General features: G+C 46.7%; 2 protein-coding genes across 17 annotated transcripts in view; one reads left to right on the top strand and one right to left on the bottom strand.

The window, feature by feature from the left end:
- Positions 1 to 20442, top strand: part of Cp (ceruloplasmin) — a 46269-nt gene that overhangs the window by 20023 nt on the left and 5804 nt on the right. For 4 of the 5 annotated variants that reach the window (XM_074060322.1, XM_020158342.2, XM_074060320.1 and 1 more), the window contains 9 exons: positions 2854 to 3004; positions 4512 to 4724; positions 5642 to 5849; positions 7090 to 7226; positions 8348 to 8476; positions 10962 to 11068; positions 12456 to 12672; positions 13441 to 13580; positions 14551 to 14713. In XM_074060322.1, the coding sequence (XP_073916423.1) occupies positions 2854 to 3004; positions 4512 to 4724; positions 5642 to 5849; positions 7090 to 7226; positions 8348 to 8476; positions 10962 to 11068; positions 12456 to 12672; positions 13441 to 13580; positions 14551 to 14713 (1465 nt within the window). Of the gene's footprint in view, positions 1 to 2853; positions 3005 to 4511; positions 4725 to 5641; positions 5850 to 7089; positions 7227 to 8347; positions 8477 to 10961; positions 11069 to 12455; positions 12673 to 13440; positions 13581 to 14550; positions 14714 to 17414; positions 17655 to 20442 lie in introns of those variants that run through there. The other variant, XM_074060321.1, reaches the window with a different exon arrangement.
- The window catches only part of Hps3 (HPS3 biogenesis of lysosomal organelles complex 2 subunit 1), a 32139-nt gene continuing 27791 nt past the window's right edge, over positions 16095 to 20442 (bottom strand). For 2 of the 12 annotated variants that reach the window (XM_020158336.2, XM_074060318.1), the window contains 2 exons: positions 19983 to 20077; positions 16095 to 19369 (listed from right to left, as the gene is read on the bottom strand). In XM_020158336.2, the coding sequence (XP_020013925.1) occupies positions 18907 to 19369; positions 19983 to 20077 (558 nt within the window). In that variant the 3' untranslated portion in view covers positions 16095 to 18906. Of the gene's footprint in view, positions 20078 to 20442 lie in introns of all 12 variants that reach the window. The other 10 variants (XR_012443285.1, XM_074060316.1, XM_020158337.2 and 7 more) reach the window with 9 other exon arrangements.

Genomic DNA, 20442 nt, shown 5'->3' with positions numbered 1-20442 from the left:
TTCCTTCTCCCCCAAAAAGGTATTTTTTTGCAAATATTTTTCTAGCAAAAGTGTACCCAGATGGATTGACCATGATCTTGTCTATGGGATCCATGGCCTTTTGGAATAAAAGTAGCAATGAGAAAACGACCCTTTGGCTTAGAAGTAAAAATACTGTTCTAGCCCCATCATCATTTGTACCTCTAAAATAATTGATTATGCACTTTTAAAGATAAGGTCTCCTTTAAAAATGACTTCAATTCAAGGATCACATCTCAAAACAATAATCACATATCATAATGTCTCCTTAAGCTGATCAAGGATCCAATCAATAGTCAGTATTAATTGTTTTAAGTTTGCTGTTCGAGTCAGTTTCCAAATAATTACACATTTGACAATCACTTGACATGATATTTTACTTTTGAGGTACTGTGATTTGAACTCAGGGCCTACACCTTGAGCCTCTCCACCAGCCCCTTTTGTGATGGGCTTTTCAAGATAGGGTCTCTCAGACCAGAATCGTGACATGTTTTTCTCTCTCCTCCTCTGCTTCCTGTAAGCCAGTGGTGAGATCCAAAGGTTGGATCAGACTCAGACTAGATTGTTTGCTCACACAACAACTTCAGGTGTGGCCCTGGGCACTTGGTAAAGAAGAAAACATGTGGGGAAAGGGGTGTCATCACCACTGACCGCCTTTTCCTACATCTGTTGACTGATCAGGAGTAGCCCTAATCGTAGCTGGCATTCTTCCCCAAACGGAAACTTCCACTAAAGACTTATTTGGTGACCCAGAGGTACATGGCATGGAGGAAGGAATGACGAGTACCTGGTCCTTTGTCCCTGTGTTCTTCAGTTTTCAAATAGCTCACCTTTAACATATTTCAAAGCTCTTAATAATGTCCTTTTAAGTAGTGTTGTGTTTGTCCCGTTTGGGGATTTTCACCACTCTGATAGGAGGTAAGCAGGTTCTTCATTCTCCTCCTAGTGACCTGGAAATGTCTTCTATTTGAAAATGAATCGTTCAAGCTGTTTAAGAAGCACGCTGTGCTTGGCAAAAATTCACTGGTGAATAAGACAAGCCAGTTTCCTGTTCTAATAGGGTTTGTATTAGAGCATACGTAGGAGGAGATAGGCAAACACACACAAAAAGGAAAGATAGATACCTTCAGAAAGTGACCCATGCTTAAAAACATAGAGCAATGGGACAGTGAACCCAGATCTTGATAACAAAGCAATAAAATTTGAAAAGAGATTGAAAGTTCACCAAGGCCGCCTTGCAGAGACCTGGACAGAGAAAAGGGAAGTGGCAGTGCCAGGCTGCCGCAGTTATAAAAACTTCCTTTTACCCAGGCGTGGTGGCGTATGCCTGTAGTCCCAGCTACTGGGAGTGGGGGTGTGTGTGTGCTGAAGCAGGAGGGTGGCTTGAGTCCGGGGGTCTAGGCTGTAGTGTGCTATGCCCCTCAGGTGTCCACACTAGGTTCAGCATCAATATGGTGACCTCCTGGCGGCCTCAGGAGGGGTGAGCCAGCCTGGGTCAGGAACAGAGCAGGTCAAAACTTCCATGACCAGTCGTGGGATCCTACTGCCCTCCAGCCTGGCAACACAGCAAGACCCTGCCTCTTAATAAAAATAAGTAAAAAGAAAATTCTTCTTAGCTATTTTTAAGTGGACTCTTGCAGAGACACAGCCTCCGAAATCCAGATGTCACCAGGACATCTTCAGGCCTGTTTCCGTGAACGCTGAGTCTGAATAGTCACGTGCTGTTTTCTGGGGTGAACATTTCTGCTGGGATTTCCCATGGTTGGGTCTCCCTGTTTATAAGTTCTCCTTCTACAGTTAATTGCCACGAGTATCTCCCCATCTCCTCAGCTCTTCCTCTGGCCATGGGTTCTCTTTAGGCCCCTACATTGATGATTCGGTTCTCCGTAGCAGCTCACCTGCAGGTCTCTGCCTCAGTTGCACGTACCGCTTTGATAGCCCTGTCTCTCATCTGAAAGGATGACCTTAGGAGAAAGACATCAGTGCCCTCTGCCGTTTCCTCTCCTTTGAGGTTCCATTTTCTCCTTCCTTAGACCAACTGCCTTTTTCCAACCACTGAATCATTTCAGACCAGTTAGCATCGCTGCTTCCTTGGCCCCATGCCACTCCCTTCTCAGCTCCCCGGCAAGTGACCTCCTCGCCAAAGTCTGTCCCCAGTCTGCTCACTGCCCAGCCTCACAGGGATCCTTAGACTTCACAACTGTGGCTGGCACCACAGTTCCCACGTGTTAGTTAGTTTTTCTTCATTGTCACGTAAGAACCACCTGAGCTAAAGGGAGTATTTTATTTTGGCTGGCGGTTCAGAGGTTCCTGTCCATGGTGGGCTGGCTCTGTGGCTCTTTGGCCTGTGATGAGGCAGAAGCATCGTCAGGGAAGGGCCTGGAGGAGAAAGCTGCTCACCTCAAGGCAGCCAGGAAGCAGAGAGGGAGAGGGCAGGGGAAGGGGGCAGGGGCCTCTTATACCCTAGCAGGACCTATTTCCTCCGACTTGCCCCACCTCTGAAAGCTGCCATCTCCCCCTCCCCCAATACTGCCACGAGCTGACCTTCAGGGTGCATTTCAGATCCAAACCACGCACCCCTATGTTGGTCGTGTTTGAGTGGCTTCGGCCGTGTGGGGAGGCGGGCAGGAAGGCAGAGGAGGCTCAGGACATTTAGCTGCAGCAAGGCTCAGATTACTGTGAGGAACCACGACCCACGTGGACACCAGTGGACACCTGGGGGGGGCTGGGCCATTCCGGAGCCTGGCTGGCAGAGCACGGGCGCTGTTTCGCACAGGCAAGTCTTCTGCCTCACTCCTCCCCTCTTCACTTCGTTGCTCTTACTTTGACTTACAGAAAGATGTGGACAAGGAGTTCTTCTTGTTCCCCACGGTCTTTGATGAGAATGAGAGTTTGCTCCTGGATGACAACATTCTGACGTTCACAACCGCACCTGAGCAGGTGGACAAGGAAGACGAGGGGTTTCAAGAATCTAATAAGATGCACTGTGAGTACCGCGCCTCCCTCCTCCAGCCTGCCCGGTCCCGCCAGGGCTGCACACACAAGGCTTTTCACTGAACCAAAACGCCAGCAGCTTTCGATTAACTTTCAACAAGCGACTAAAGGCAGCGGTGCTCTGCGGGTAACAGCACTGGGGTTCCAACGTGTGGGTCATTGCCTGTCATTTCACTAACTGGAACAGTTAGACGTACAAGACACACTGTTTGGACGGATGGTGCTTGAAGTGGGGCTGGGGGCTTTTGAGAAATGGACATGCCAGAGCCCAAGCCTGACCTACTGAATCAGAAACTCTGGTGACAGAGCCCAGAAACCTGTGTCTAAGAAAGCCTCTGGGTGAGGCTGTCTGCTCAAGTTTGAGAACTGCTGGGTGGGATGCTTTTTCCTCTGTGGTTCAACAGGACCAACAGGCTCCTTGGATTACCCAGTGTGTAGGAAGCTGTGAACTCTGCTCTCCAGAGCCGCACACTTGACCACACACGAGAGTCAGGGAGCTCTAGGAAGGTGCCAAGGCCCCAGGACAAGCCCCGCAGATTTTAGTCAACATAAGCCTCACCTAGGATGTATTTTTGCTCTCTCAGTGTAATTCTAAAATGCAGTGAGGGTCTCCAGACAGTGAGTCAAGTGTTCAAAAGGCTCACATCACTGACGGACAACGGTAAAGTCTGTAGCTAGTAGAAGGAAAACAATGTAAAGTTTTGTAACAGACAAATGCTGCTTTATGGATTTTTTTTTTTGTTTTTGCTTTTTTTGAAGCACACTGTTCTAATCACACTATCCACAGTCTGTAAAATATTTCTTTTGGCAATGCATTGTCACCATTTGGAAGTGTCATAAACGTCAGCTGTTGAAACAGCAGTGAGGGAACATTTCCTGCGATACTCTTCCCTGTACTCAAGATGAGTCAGAGACGTTTCTATCCAAAGCAACACATTCCCAGTCTGTGACGTGCAGGAAAAGCTGGTGTTCTTCGTGGGCTCAGAAATGTGACCACTGAAAGAAGTGAACCTAGTGGTTGCGCCTGTCTGTCCCTGCTGGGAGGACAGAGACATGCCAGGCTGCTAGGAATGCAGGTGCAATGCAGAATTTCAGGAACTCTGTATTTAACTGTGCTTCCCTTTGGTCAGGGACTGCTCAGGGTCAGGAGGTGCTGGGGACAGTAACACGTGAAGGACAGGGAGTTTGAAGAGGTCTTTAGACAAAAAGTTTAAAGTTGGTTTTAGAAAGTCGAGAGGTTGTCAAGCAGTAGGACATAAAATAAACCACTTTCAAAATATTTTTTTCAGCTGGGAGTAATTCTAGCTACTTGGAAGGCATAGGTATGAGGAGCCCAGTCTCAGGCCAGCCCCAGAGAAAAAAGCAAGACCCCATCTGAAAAAAAACCAGAGCAAACGCTAGAGCACCTGGCTAACAAATGCAAGGCCCTGAGTTCAAATCCCAGTTCTGCAATAAACAATTAAAAAGAAAATCCCACCATTCCCTCCCCAACTTTCCAGCCATGAATGGATTCATGTATGGCAACCAGCCTGGCCTCAACATGTGCCAAGGAGCCACGGTGGTGTGGTACTTGTTCAGTGCTGGAAACGAGGCTGACGTGCATGGGATATACTTTTCTGGAAACACGTACCTGTCGAAAGGAGAAAGAAGAGACACAGCAAACCTCTTCCCCCACACGAGCCTCACGCTGCTCATGCAGCCCGACTCGGAAGGTGGGTTTCTGTCGGTCAGCGCGTGGGGTTCGGCTTGAAAGCCTGCAGCAGGACACGCGGGTGATGAGCTCATCCTCCCTGCGCTCGTGTGCTTACCCGCGAGCGAGGGTGAGGGCGGGCTCCACTGGCTGAAGTGTTGCCAGTTGTGGTCCTTTCAAAGGGAGCCAGGCTTATAGACTTCCTGTGCCAGCTTTTCACCACGTCCTCTGTAAGCTGGACACAGCGTGGGCCCGCGGGCTGCGTGATCGCTGGAACTGTAGCCGTGCACACGTGGTGACCTCTGCAGGCCCAGAACCGCTCAAGTGGGTGAGGCAAACAAAAAGGGAGAAGCTCAGTCAGAATTCGAAAACGTGCTCTTTTGTTTCAGACCTTATTGGGCTCACGGTGTGCCATTAAAACTTCAGCCAGGGGCTGGGATGTAGCTCGGTGGTACAGCGCTTGCCTAGCATGCGTGAAGCCCTGGGTTCGATCCCAGCACCAAAAAAGAAAAGACAAAAAAAAAAAAAAAAACCTCTCCCCCAAAAACTTAAGCCAGGCCTGGCGTCAACTTCTCATTCACCATACAAATGCAAATTCAACAATGAACAGGCCAGATAAGGTGTGTCACCGAGATAAACATGAGCACAGGAAGAAAACGGGGCAGGGGAGGGATGACTAAAGGGGAAGGGATCAAGATCGCCTCAGGAGATGACATTAAGGAAAGACCTGAATAGAGCGGGGGCACCAGCCATGTGGACACCTGGGAAGAAGTGTCCCAGGCAAAGGTCCTGAGGCAGGCACACACGTGACCTACCTGTGTGGGTAGAGCACAGAGTGCAGAGGTGTGGGGAGCCGGGTCAGCTCCTGACGTCTGAGTAAGGTGGGCAACCTCAGGGAGCACCGAGCACGAGTGACATGCTTCTTGTTCACCCCTCCAGGGACTTTTGATGTCGAGTGTCTTACCACGGATCACTACACAGGCGGCATGAGGCAGAAGTACACTGTGAGCCAGGGCAGGCGGCTCTCGGAGGGCTCCCCGCAGTACCTGGGAGAAAGGACCTACTACCTGGGGGCCGAGGAGGTGGAATGGGATTACGCCCCGAGCCGGCGGTGGGAGGAGGAGCTGCACCAGCTGCAGGCCCAAAAGTAAGTCAGCCTGCAGACGCTGCTCCTAGCGCTCAGCTGCGTCTCAGGTTCGTTTTCAGAGAGGGATCGAAGGATTGTGCTAACGTTCAGAAAAACAGCTGGGTGGCACGGTAACAGCAAAGCGTCCTGGGCACCATGCTCGCTCCCCGCTGCTCCTCTGTCCACGGATCCCTTGACCCTGAGCAGTCACTTGCCGTGCTGCCTTGCCTGTGGGACTGTCTTCTCATGTCAGGTGCTTCAAGTTTAACCAAAGCTCAGACCCCAATTCAGAGCTGAGCTGTGGTTTCACCACTAACTCTGGCTGGGTCATCTTCCTCTGACACTCTCAGTTTTAGTGTAATGGTCATTCAGAGCCCTAAAATTATTGTGTATGGGAGAATATTTTAAATCCTTGATGGCAGTAGAGCATCAAGTTCCTCCAAGAACTACAGGAAAATGTGGTTTGGAACCACAGGCCCTTGTGGAGAATTAAAAAAGTAAAAAGTAACTTCAGAATGAAGTCAGGACAGGGTGGTCACTGGAGCTCTGAAGACATCTGCAGCTGACACTGCCTGGCGGCCTTTTCCACTTTGCTGGGCACCCTCCCTCGATCATGTCACTCACACCAGGCCCTGACCCTGTGTGGGGACTATCTCAGGGCCCGGGATGAGCAGGTCCAGGGTGTCCAGCACTACTAACCATGGCTAGGCCGTGGCTAGCGGGTTAGTTTGCACTGCTGAGTGTGGTTTGTGGCGTAAAGAAGAAAAGGTTATTTTGGTGATGCTGGTAGGATAGTTGCAAGGCTACATGGGGGCCACTAAGCATCAATGGAACTTTAGGAGCAGGTCGTGAGCTGGGAAAGGGCCATTGTGTCTCCATTACCCAGAAGTACCGAGGTAGCCAGAGAACTCTTCACTGGCCGCACCTGAGCTCAGAGCACTGCAGAGCTGTCAGCAAACCATACAGAGGATCTGATCCCATACTTCGTCTTCGTGGTGAAGAAACTGAGGCTCCAACAGACAGTGATGAGCTGGAGGCTGTTTGAGCTAGTGCAGTCAGGGCCTCCACTTGGATCGTGAGGTGCGCTTTCTGCTACACCTGTTTTTAAAGTCTTATTTTCGCTGACTGGAATGGAGAATAATTAAAAACTACCATAATTCCTTCAACAAAACTGCATTTCCCTTTAAAATTCAAAACTTGAAATTTAGCTTCCATATTTGTGAAAATGAATACTAATCTGAGTTGTTTTTACTTTTCCCAGTGTTTCAAATGTGTTCTTGGACAAGGGAGAGTTTTTCATAGGCTCAAAGTACAAGAAGGTTGTGTACCGGCAGTACACCGACAGCACGTTCCAAGTCCTGGTGGACAGGGAAGCAGAGGAGCACCTGGGGATTCTGGGTAGGTGAGCTGCTCGTGCCACCAGCTGTGGGACAGCCGTGACACACTTCACCGGGCACCCATGTCTATGGAGTTCATCTTCTTGGGTTATGTATCAAAGTTACTCGAATCAAAAACTCAGCTATTCAGTAACAATGGGAAGCCTGCTTACTAAAGAATATGGAAACGAAACATTGCTTATTTCTATGGGAAATAGTGTATTATCCCATATAGTGATGAAATTCTTTGTATCTGGTGTTTGCCAAATTGTTGCCTACAGTTTGGGTAAAGGTTCTAGGAGCTACTTTCCTCTATCTCCTCCTACCCAAAATGACTACGACAAAGGAACACACACACACACACACACACACACACACACACAGCGATGTACTTCTAAAATGAAGGTGTGAGTAACTGCAAGAAGAAATGTCCATAAAGACGTAAATAAGGGCAAAGCACTACTACCACAGCAGGGGAAAGGGTGCAAGTTTCCAGGAGCCACTTCAAGACACAAGGCCTCACTTGATCAATGCTGGTCTTGGGAATTTTCCTGAAACCATGCAAAGCAGGGGACACCCCCAGATCTTGTATGGCTCCACACTGCCAGAGTCCCCTGGGGCTTGGTTCTCCTCACCCCTAGAGTAAGGCATCCAAGGGAAAATGGCATTGCTGTTGTAACAGGAATTCACCAGACAGCAGGCAGCTATGGTTGGCCAGTGGGTGAACTGGGAGGGTGAGCACTTAGCCCTGTCCTTTCAAATATGATCTGGTCCTAACTTCATGCTCAGTGAGTTCTGGAAGTCCAAACACTGAGAAATGAGAGCAAGTGCTGCAAAACAGCTCCTGGCCAGGGACCAGCTTACCAGGATGAGACCTTGACCCTGCAGGAGACTGGCCAAAGCCTCCCAGAACTCTGGATAAGGATACGCCATGTTCTCCATCTTTACAGGGAGCCGTTTCTAGTGTTCTTATCCTAAATCCTCTGGGACCATATAGGACCGTAAGACCATGCCAGCACAAAGCCACACAACAGAGACTCCAGACTTCACACTAAGACAGATTCGTGGCTTTCGCTTTTCTTACTAAGTTAGAAGTTTCAATCTGGCAGACAAATAAGTCACCCTCTCTTTCATTCTTACCAGGTCAACCAATTCACGCAAATGTTGGAGATAAAGTTAAAATCATCTTTAAAAACAAGGCAACAAGGCCTTATTCAATACACGCCCACGGGGTGAAGACGGAGAGTCCCACTGTTGCTCCAACACTACCAGGTACTCGTGGTGCAGGGTGCATCCTCCAGATGTCACAATGACTGTCACAGAAGCGTTCCTTCCAAATAAGTGTGATGTAGCAGAGAGGAGGGAGGTCGCAGTGGGGGATGCAGGGAAGTGGTCTGCACGAGCAAGACAATCCACAGCAGAGCCGTAAGGAAAACACTCGAGGATGAGTCAGAGAGATGCCCCTCGGCACTCAACTAGAACCCACCCCAGACAGCACTTACCGCACAGGGTGTGGACGAACGTTCATGCCAGCTGCCTCCCATACAGTCTGAGGGCCAGAGGCTGCAGTTTGTTTTCCTGCAGTGTTGGGGATGGAACCTGGGGCCTGGTGCATACTAGGCAAGAACTCTCCCCAGTCCTACCACTTGGGATTTTAAGTCCCCTGCACTTAGTCCAGTACCTGGTGTGTCCTAGGAGCCCAACAACAAACCTTCCTATAATTATTATAAAGGCAAAAACAGATTATGTGTGTGTATGTTTTCTTTAATAAGAACTGCATTTTTCTTCTATTGGTTGCAAAGTTGGCTCCTAGGAAAAGACCATTTAAAAATAATGGCAGTTCTCAAATATATCAAATGAAAAAAGAGGGCTCTGTAGAATCCCTCTTATAAACCCAGGACGCTAGAAATAAATATCTCTGCCCTCGGCTGGCAGAGTGGCTTGAGTGGTACAGCACCTGCCTAGCAAATGTGAAGCCAAGTTCAAACCCCAGTGCTGCCAAAAACAACCAACCATGAAAACAACCCTGCCCTCACATTCTTCTGAGGGAAGTAAACAAATCTGAAAGAGGTAAACACAGACAGACAGACAGACACACATAAAGTAGTGCGCAATGCTGTGACTCAGCAGGGGGAGAAGGTGGCTAAGGCATCATCTTAGGTGGGACAGTCAGGAGAGCTTCTCTGAGGTGACACTGGTGAACGATGAGAATGAAGCTCAGCTAACAGTGGGGGGAGGTTCTAGACCCCCTGGATGGGCACATTTGGTGTGTAAGAAATGGAGCACTGGAGGGAACGCCCAGCACACGAGGAACAGAATGTCAGTAATGGGATTCAGGGAGAGCAGGACCCAGAGGTCACCACTGAGACCTGAGATTCTATTGTGAATGCCTGTGAGAGGACCTCAGCTGAGGAGTCCTATCGATGCTTTTTAAGGGGCCACTGTGGCTGATGTGTGGATAGGTGACTGCGTAGGGGGCCAGGGTAGTACCCAGGATTTACTGCACAGCAATCTGGGTAAAAAAAAAAAATCACCAAAACTGTCAAGATCTGGGATAGAACAGAAGCAGCTGAAGTGACGAGAGGTCATCATGTCCTAGTTCTATCTTAAGATGGTGCTAAAAGGACCTGCAGAATATTGGGAACTGGTGAGTCTTGGGGGAATGGAGTCAAGGGTGAGTCCATGGTTTGGGGGCTGACTGAGGGTGGAAAAGCAGTAGAGAAAGAAGTGTGATTTTACAGCTTATGAGAATAGTAGAGATGGAGGCACAGGAATATGCTGGGTAGGGGTGTGCATTGTGTATTGTCAGTGAAATGTCCTGCTTCAAGGACAAGGACTTAGGACAACAAAGAACAAGGACCTAAGGAGAAAGTCCACCGCGTCCCGAGACCAGCCCTCATGCCTTGCTTGGCGCCAGTGAAGGCTGCTTTGGAGTTAAAGGCTGATGGCTTGATGTTTACGTTTCTATGTAACCATGAGGTCTACCTAAGTGCAGTGGGCAGTGAGTGTGGTCAGGGCTGGTGAGTGGACATGCAGCAAAGTCGCCATCTGTGAGCAGTCATCCGGGAAGGCCTGGGGTGAATGGAAACAGAGATGAGATGGAGAAGAACAGAGGCTCATGGGAAGAAGGTGAGGTGTTGGCTGGCAAGGAGGATGGAGCAAACGACCACCTTTGAAATGACAAGGACCAGGGTGTAGTTCTGTCCTGCATGTAACAGAGTGGTGACAGAGCTGCATATAACGTGACAGAATGAGATCAACTAGAGGAGAGGCACACAGAGTTGTGACAAGTCAGTGACCCATGAGACCAAGAATTCATGGCTCCTTACCAGACATATTGGCTTGCTGAGGATTTGGCTAGGAGGAAAGGTGACAGTGAGGTTGAGAGGACCCCGCAGGACGGTCCTGGCACAGAAGCACACACAACCATGGAAGTTGCTGCCATGTGAGGGAAAAATACTTCAAAGTAAGAAAAGATAGGCTTGAAAAGCTTTATGATGTTGGAATGGCCACCTCTGGGCTCTGTGGTATGCAAGTGTACCTTTGGCTAGCTGTTACACACACACACAAAGTTTATCTTAAAACTAGATTCCGCAAAGAATTCTGAGCATGATTAGTGAAAAAACTAATTACCCTTTAGTTGTTGAGTCACTCTTATCAAGGCTGAAATTCCCTGATGTGATACAGCACAAAGATACAGAGGTAATGCCTAGTATTAACCAAACATAACCAGATTCATTAACCTGGATTAATCTAGGTGAAGTTCGCACTTACGTATGGCAAATCCCAGAAAGGTCTGGTGCTGGATTGGAGGACTCGGCCTGTATTCCCTGGGTGTACTATTCAACTGTGGACCAAGTGAAGGTAAACTGTAAATCACCTTTGTTTTGTGACAAATCCCAAGAAGGACATACAGTGACAAGAAGACAAAGTGACAGTTTTCCTTTGCTCTGATTCTATGTTAAAATCCCAGGAAAACCAGTGCCCTACAGTCTACTTGGGGGTAGCACACTTGACTTGCTTGCTTTTAAACATCAATTATAACTCCCCTATGCCCGCTGACTACTAATAACAAAGAAATTGCCGATCAATGTAGTATTTTATTTCCTTTTATATGAAAATACATTAAACTCAAAGAACTGAGGTCCATGATTTCATAGCTCTTTATTCACAACAATAAAAAGGCTGATCTCAGAATGGAAGATGTTTGGTAAAATATTTCAAAATCAAAACCTATTTGACCACCACAAATCAGAAGACATACTGAGATCATTCCAGTGAATCAACTCTCTATCCCAACCTCTCTCCTAAATTCCCATCCTCATATTCTACCTCCTAAACACCTAATTCTAAGTTCCCATGGGGCCTTAAACCTCAGCAACCTAAAACGGACATTGTGTCTCCTTCCGCTTCCTTCTCTGTCTCCTGTTGGGGTAAACAGCACGGGTACCAAGTCTACTCACTCGTTAAGCAGGACGTCTGAATTCCCACAGACCTATCTAGTCTGCACCCTCCCTTACCCAGGCATTCACCCACCCGTTCCTCTTCTTCCCATAGTTTAGGTTCTTGTAATTTGCCTCAGCTGCAGTCAGGGCCTCCCAGTCTCCAATCTTTCTTCCTTTGTCAGAATTTCTATGCCAAAATGCCAATTTGCTGCTGTTCTTTGTCAAATTTTTCAGTGGCTACTACGGCGACACACAACACAACACAAAATCTGAAATTCCCTAAGATTACAGAATTTAAAGCCCTTCAAAGCCTAATGTGTCATTACTGACACCCAGCCGACCCCAACTCCTCAGAGTGGGATCAATCGTGCCTTCCTCCTCTGTGCTCAGCCGTCTCTCTGCTGACCCTCTGTCATTTCTCCCATCCCTGTTTTTTCCTATTAGACTGAGTCCCTACAGGGCTTGGTTCCCGCATTTTTGGACAGTGACTGGCTTGGTGCTCGGCTCACACTCACGGGTACATGAGCTTGTGGGGTAAAGAAACCAACACTCTTCACTTGGGTTCCTTTCACACTGTGGTTCATTAGCTAAGTCAACAGGTGGCTTCTACATGTATTTCTCTTCTGCCTCAGCCACATAACCTACACCGACTCAGCTTAACAGCCTCCAGTGCAGTTACTGATCTGGTCGCATCACACCGGGCCAGCAGCCCCTCCAAAGCTGCCGAGATGGTGGCTGTGAGGGCTCTGTCCTCTGAAAACCCTGGCCTACCCTGCATGGATAACTGGGTTTTTATTTCTTTTCAGGATCTTTACAGTGGACTGATCGGCCCGCTGATTGTCTGCCGGAAATATTACATGAAAGTGTTCAATCCGATAAAAAGACTGGAGTTTTTCCTTCTGTTTCTTGTATTTGATGAGAATGAATCTTGGTATTTGGATGACAACATTAAAACATACTCTGCTCACCCTGAGCGAGTCGACAAAGACAATGAAGAATTCATAGAAAGCAACAAAATGCATGGTAGGGGAAACTTCCAGAATCACTTTTCTCTTTCTTACTCTTTTTGCCAATAAAATTTTGCTGGAGACTGTTCACTCTTTTTTTTTAAATTTTTTTTCCTTTTATTATTCATATGTGCATACAAGGCTTGGGTCATTTCTCCCCTCTTCCCCCACCCCCTCCCTTACCACCCACTCCGCCCCCTCTCTCTCCCCCCACCCCCTCAATACCCAGCAGAAACTATTTTGCCCTTATCTCTAATTTTGTTGTAGAGAGAGTATAAGCAATAATAGGAAGGATCAAGGGTTTTTGCTGGTTGAGTTAAGGATAGCTATACAGGGCATTGACTCACATTGATTTCCTGTGCGTGGGTGTTACCTTCTAGGTTAATTCTTTTTGATCTCACCTTTTCTCTAGTTCCTGGTCCCCTTCTCCTATTGGCCTCAGTTGCTTTTAAGGTATCTGCTTTAGTTTCTCTGCGTTTGAACTTCACTTGTGAGGTAGCGTTCTGTTTAATGCACAAAGGGGACTAGCTTTGAAATCATTTGCTAATTTACCTCCCAATCCCAAAATCTCATCCCATTCTAAATATATCCACAATTATGACTAAGGCTTTTGGTATAAAGTGACTAGAAGAGCAGCGTGTGACATGAGTGACCTTAAAAGATCCATTTCCCCCATCTGTAGTGACAGTCTATGGCATCAGTCTACATCAACCTAGAAATCCTATTTTCTGCAAAATAGCTCTTGGTTTAAGACAGCCTAACTGATGTCACGTGTTCTCCCCAGCCATCAACGGGAGAATGTTTGGAAACCTGCAGGGCCTCACCATGCACGTGGGGGATGAGGTCAACTGGTATCTGATGGGCATGGGCAATGAAATAGACCTGCACACAGTGCATTTTCACGGCCACAGCTTCCGGTACAAGGTAAGAGCCACACTCGGCAGTCCTTCCAGCTCTATTTGAATGTGCTTTAAAACCAAGAAAATATTTCCTCAGAGACATTCATGGAAAGTTGAACGTTTCAAAGAGTAGAGGCCACGCAATGTCCACTGACACACCAGCTTTTCTTACACCTCGGGCTCCTCCTTGGGTTTGTAGGTTTTTGTGCACTTTCTGAGTAAGGTGTCTGAGTGGAACAGCATTGCTAGCAGAAAGGGTAGTAGTGTTTGTGTGAGGAACCAGAGAGCAGAGATCAGTGGACTTTGCTGTAACCCTGCCTCTGTCTGCTCTAAGTTCTGCATCTCAAATGGCCTGAGGCGAAAAGGACCATCAGGGTCAAACAACTGCCATCCCTAAATCTCAGTCCTCCCCTAACCAGTGAAAGCCCATGGCCCTCTGGAGATGCTTTTCCCTTACCTTCTGCAGAACACACAGAAACTACTGGAGCAGCAGGCTGTACAAAGTCCTTCTCCTAACATGGACATCACGTTGTTATCACAAGTGGACTTTCTATTCCATCTCTGCAGAGAAACACCCAGCTCCTGTCCCGGGTGGACCCTTGCCTGCACTGCTGCTGGCTTCTGGCTTCTCCCTTTCTTCATTACTGTCTTTGCCCTCTGGTTTCACTACGAGAATACAGGACAGGTTCAAGCAAAGGGGGTTCAGGCTGAAGTGGACCACAGTCTGTGACAGAGGCAAGCCAGAGCTTGGTGTGGGATACCACAGTCCCGCCTCTATTCCCTCTCACACCTTTCTTCCTTTATGCCCACTCGATGAGTCACAGCACCCAGGCCTTAGTGGGAATACAAAGACCATGTATCTCACAGGAAGGTGCAGGTGCTCATTTTTGTAAAACAAAACAGATTTATCTGTTTTTCTAATAGCTTGAGCTGGCCAATGAAAGATGATGGAGCAAACACTCACATGTATCACGTCTATCATTTTTCCAATCAAGCACAGGGGACTTTATAGCTCGGATGTCTTTGACATTTTCCCTGGGACATACCAAACCCTAGAGATGTCTCCAAAAACACCTGGAATCTGGCTACTCCACTGTCACGTGACTGACCACGTCCATGCTGGGATGGAAACCACCTACACCGTGCTACCAAACAAAGGTGAATATCCAGGGAGTAATTCTGCAAGTCACATATCATGAATGTGTAAGATGCTGTTTTGTCTAAATACATCCCCCAGTGGGAAAAGCACTTGAGAATCTGCTACCCTACTCCCTGTCTACCTTGCATGTGGGCAGGGCTCACTTCTCAATGGTCCGCAATTACAACAGCACAGCAGGCTTTCTGCTGGCACAAGCTGACACCAATGTGATACAGTGTAACTGTGCCTAAACTGATGGAAGGGAGTAGTACCAAGAAATAGACCACAACTTAGGAAACACAGTTTAAGAATCCACTTTCTTTCTCAACACAAGGTGCTACCTTATCCAAGACAACCCCAAATAACCAGTCAGGCTTTCTGTGCTTGCAAAGAGACAGGAGGGCACTAGTGATTACTGTTTGTGAAACATCCACAGGTCCAAGTACAAGGGTACACACATGCACAGACACTTCCACACACGTGTGAAAACAAGCAGCCTTTCTGTGGATACACACCAACAAAACAGAGTGAAATCCCTGCTTTGTGGTTGTAGGCTTTGTTCTCTCTTAGGTCTTCTGAGTCCAGAACTGCTGGACTTGCAAATGGCAAATCTAACTGGAGATTATATCCAGAATGTCTCTCACTGCTTCCTCCTTAAAATGAGGGTAAAAGGGAACATATAAGTGGAACAAAATACAGACATAAATATATTTTGTGTATGCAGCTGGTGATGGATCCCAGGTCTTTGCAGGTGCTAAGCAGGTGCTAAGCAGGTACTCTAACCTGACCTATAACCCTTGGAAATGTATTCCAAGGTTAAAAATCACTGGATTAATCCTAGTGCCAAGTGAACTTTTAGTTTCTACTCCTGCGTTCTACACTAAAGCCTTCTTTCATGGACAACTATGTCCACTAAAGCCCTTTTTAGTACCAAGAGAGGTCACTGATAATACAAGAGCATCCAAGACCACAAAAGCAAATAAACCACTGGGTCTAATGCCTGTAACTTGAGCAAGATGAAAAGAGCTGAAGAGGCTGAGGGAAAATGAAACAGAACTAGCAACAGTCTTAAAGAACATGAGTTGCATATAAGCTACAGAAAAGGATGACCCTGCACAGACAAATAATGGAGTAAGGGAATGGGGGCACTTAGAGACCTCGTGTACAAACGCCTGGCAGGCAGAAGCTGCTGCCACAGCCAATGTCCGCTTCCCCCCCCCCCCCCCCGCCCCAACAAACCTGGGAGAGAGGGGGGAGGGAGGAAAGGAGGGAGAGAGGCAGGGAGGGAGGACGAACTGCCTGGGTAAGGAAGGGGAGATTGTTTTCAAAGCTGCAGAGGAAACCATAGAGCAAACAGCAAGTGTGAAGGGAAAAGTACAGTGTAATGACTTTTACAAAGAGAAAAGGTGTTACATAGGATTAAAAGCAGCAGTAATGAACAAGAGACAGTTTGAACTACACACATGGAAAAATGGGGAGCCATGTTATCCGTCTGAATTACCTTTATATCAAAGTTTAATGAAGCGCTGGGGAAATCTACATTAATCCTGAATCTCAGAAAAGCTTCTGCCTACCACAACACAGAGCACAAGAGGCTAGAGTTATGATCTTTGACACTGTGCCCCAGGAGACAATCATCTCCACAAAGCAAAACAAAAGCAAACCATCAGCACAGAGGTGGGCATCCTGCCGTGCTTCACGTACTGCCCAGAAGCAGCACGCAAAGACTTCCTCTGATAAACGCAAATGGTTCCTTCTCAAGACCATGGCTTCTCTACACCGTTAGAAAACCTCCCATGCAGACTTCGGGAGGAACGCTGGTGCAAATGTCTCATAGGCAGGGCTGGTGCACCTGGCTTTCCAGCAATATCTAATACGATTCTGTGGTGAAGAGGTAAGAACATATTAATTCAACAAAGTGGATTCGGAAAAAGGAAACAAAACTCTCTGCACATAACTGCAGACAGAAAAGGCTGCAGGAGGGAACAAAGATTCTCAAATGCCTCATCCGAATCCCCCGAACGTCACCCTCCTTTCCCCTCGAGTGCACACAAACCTGTCTCTGTGTGTAAATATATACACCTGTATTTCCGAAAAATACGAATATTTCTGCGCATACCACCATCATCAAGACCAAGAAGGTTTTAACAATGACTGACAACTACACGTCTTTTTCAGATTTCACCAATCCTGCTCTTTACAAAAGAAAACCCGGGACCGTGCACTGTACTGCTGGGTCCTCTCTGACATTTCCCTGGGTCTGTCTTTCTCATCCTTGACGCTGAACACAGGACAGCTGCTCAGTAGAACACCCTTCTGTTTGAGTTTGTCTAGCGTTTCCATGGTCAGGTTGAGGGTACACACTGTTGGCAAGACTATTGCAGAAGCGAGGTGCTTTTCTTATCGGGCCCACGTCAGGATGCACGACACACTGATCTGCTCCATCATGGCTTAACACTGAGTTTCTGCTGAAGGTGGTGCCTGCCAGGTTTCTCCACTGAAAACTTCCTGTTCCCATTTATAATCAATAAAAATCTTGTAGGGAGGAAGATAGTTGTATTTAATTAAAGTAGTAGCAGAATGGGAGCTTTTTAAACATATGAAAAGTAGAAAAACGTAGAATGATTAAACAAGTAACATTTTATGGTTTACAACACATTTAAAGCACTGTCTACTAATTTTTACTCTTTTAAATAATCATCTTAAAACTTCTTTTTTTAGCCAAGCGCCAGGGGCCCACGCCTGTTAATCCTAGCTACTGAGGAGGCAGAGATCAGGAGGATCGCAGTCAAAGCCAGTCCACGCAAATAATTCACGAGAGCCGATCTTGAAAACACCAACCACAATAACGGGCTGGGGGAGTGGCTCAAGTGGTAGAGTGCCTGCCTAGTAAGTGTGGGGCCATGAGTTCAAACCCTGGTACCTCCAAGAAAAATAAAGAAATTTTCTTTAGAGAACAAATCTGGCTGAAAGAAATTAGTGATAAGTGGGAAAAAAAGAGATAAAACAATGATTCATAACAATGTATCTGACACTACTGAATTAACAGTGACTTTGGAATGGGTGTAACTTTTTAAAAAGACTAAAACTATGCAACTCTGCACTTGTGGGGTAATGATGTTCCTGGATGTAGACAGGAAGAGAAGAAGTGTCATGACTGACACTCACAGTGGGTAAAGTGGATTAACCCACATGGGCCACTCACACCACCAATAGTGCTTCACAAAACTGCATTAGAAAACAGCCGTGAGCAGATGTTGTTCTGAGTGGTCCTCACAGGGTCACTAGTGAAGGTCACTGAATGTCACCAACTATGGCCTTCCTTTCACCCCTCCAATACACTGCTGACATCATTCCTAACAAAGCAGGGGTGGGGGTGCAAGGTGTGGACATAAGAAACAAAAACAAAAGAGAAAGGTGCCAATCTGAGCTTTGCTGAACCTCAAGAGAGTGGTCAAAGGATGTTATCTGGAATGGAAGAAGGGCAACTGAGAAACAATGCTTACAGTAAATCCCAGCAAAAACACAATTAAGATAATAAAGTAATAACTTCAGAAACTGCCATGGGTAAGACTACAAAACCCAGCTGCTCAGACACTGGGCATGTACAAGTTTTGCCCACCTAAGCCAGGTTGAACGGACACTACCAGTGACTCAGACTCAATGTTCCTTAGCAAGAGGTTACAGAAAAGACTGTTGTGAGTATCATGATGTAGTTCTTTATTTTTGCACACACTCTGGCTGAAAGAGTAAGAGTACATGTTAATAAAAAACAGAAACAAGCCTGACGCCGCTGACTCACGCCTGTAATCCTAGCTACTGAGGCAGCAGAGATCAGGAGGATCGTGGTTCAAAGTCAGCCCAGGCAAAAAGTTCATGAGACTCTATCTCAAAATCCCTTCACAAAAAAGGGTTGGTGGAGTGTCTCCAGAGGTAGAGTGTCTCTTTGTAGTAAGCATGAGGCCCTGAGTTCAAACCCCAGTTCAGCCAAAAAAAACTGGCTGAAAAAAAAAAAATGCACTCAGCACATCCTACTAACAGCCAGACAAGAAATCAACTGTGTAAATTTCTCCTTCATTTGATTCAGAGAGAAACATAGATGAGTTTTAAAAGTAACAAGAAAATAAAGTTTGAAATCTCTTACTGTAGCAGAACATTTATATCTTTCTTGAAGAGATTAAAAAAAAAACCAGGAAGATAAACTCTGGACCCCTTAAGAGTGACATCTGACACACTTGCTGTTTCCTTGAAGTGTTCCTGGGATGGAAAAGACTGTCATGTCTTCAAGAGCTCTGAGTGGACGTTGTTCCTTAGAGCAACATTCAGCGTCCACCTTCAGAAACATGGCGCTTCTCTGAAGAATTCTCACATCCTGACAATTTTCATTCTGGACAACTGAATGGATATGAATATAAATTAAGGAAGTCACCACCGCATGGTACAGGAAGGTCTCGAAGGCTTCTGTGACACACACACTGCACAGAATTCCTTGGCTTGAGTGTTTACAGTTTGTCTCTATGCTACTGTGGCACTGTTCAAATGACACCTTCAAGTCAGTGACTTCTTTCTGCTGCAGTAAAGAAGATAGGGCAAGAAAAACGCTGCAGTGCCGTCCTCTGGGAGAGCGCTCAGGAAATCCCTCAGCTCCAGCTCCACAGCAACAACCGACAGTGTTTCTGTTGGCAGGAGAGAGTGCCTGTGTGAGAACTCCATCTGCTCTCGTCTGGTTTTCTTTTAAGTCACACAACTGAACAGAGGCCACTTTACGTGCACTGCAATCACTCACTCAGGCTCTTTGTCACCAGGCCAACAATTAACTAGCAATATCTGCACCCAACAGTACAGAAAACGGAAACTACTGAGATTGATGAATGACAGTTCAGGAATTATGGAATGTGAGTAACTGCCTATGACGTGAAAAACATAGTCTACAAACTTGTGACTTTGGAATCCTTGACGAACTTCTCAGTCTTCAGCACTTATAATTACACTTAATAATCTTAACTTCCACCTAAAGCAAATTAAAAAGATGTAATTGTCTTAATGTCTACACAAATTTTTAAATTATTGAGCTGATGAGTTTCTGACTGTCAAGTGTTTGAAAACATTAACTTACAAAAACATTGTTCTGAGAGGAGGAGAGGTAAGGAGGGGCCCAAGCCCTCTCTGGGTGCCTCAAGCCCTCTCCAGCTCACCTGACGTCATGAAGAAAAGTACAGAGGTCCAGGCTGCAACACACATATATAATTAAAATGAGAAGATGTAATCAACCAAAAAAGAAAGATGTACCTTTCAGTGCTGACAGGTAGAGCTGATACTTCTCTCCACCACACCTGATTCTCTGACAAAGTTGAGGCAACAGCATTTTCCACCACAGAGGCTATCTTAGGAAAAGTAATGCGTGCATTTCAGTCTGGTGCATTTGCACTGGGACTTTCCAATGAGAGTAAGAAGGCCGTGCAGAAACACACAGGGCCAAAGCACATCATGTGGGCAGGGGTCTCGGCCCGTTACCACGGAAGCTATGTTGGCAGCTAGCCTTCTGTCTACATTGGAACAAAAGCCAGGTTTGTGGCTTGAAATGTATACACACACGGCTAATTCCAAGAAGAAATACGGATACAGATGTGCTTTCATTACTGTAGTAGCATGGAGAAGTGCTATAGGCTAAAACTGCTCTCATTTCTAAATATCAAATGACTAAGAAAACGTTTTCCCACCATGGCATGCTGCTTTCCAAAGCCTCAGT

This window comes from Castor canadensis, chromosome 17 (assembly GCF_047511655.1).
Source record: "Castor canadensis chromosome 17, mCasCan1.hap1v2, whole genome shotgun sequence".
NCBI lineage: Eukaryota > Metazoa > Chordata > Mammalia > Rodentia > Castoridae > Castor > Castor canadensis.
Note: the sequence above shows the minus strand (reverse complement) of the source record. Positions and strands in the feature narration are given on the sequence as shown.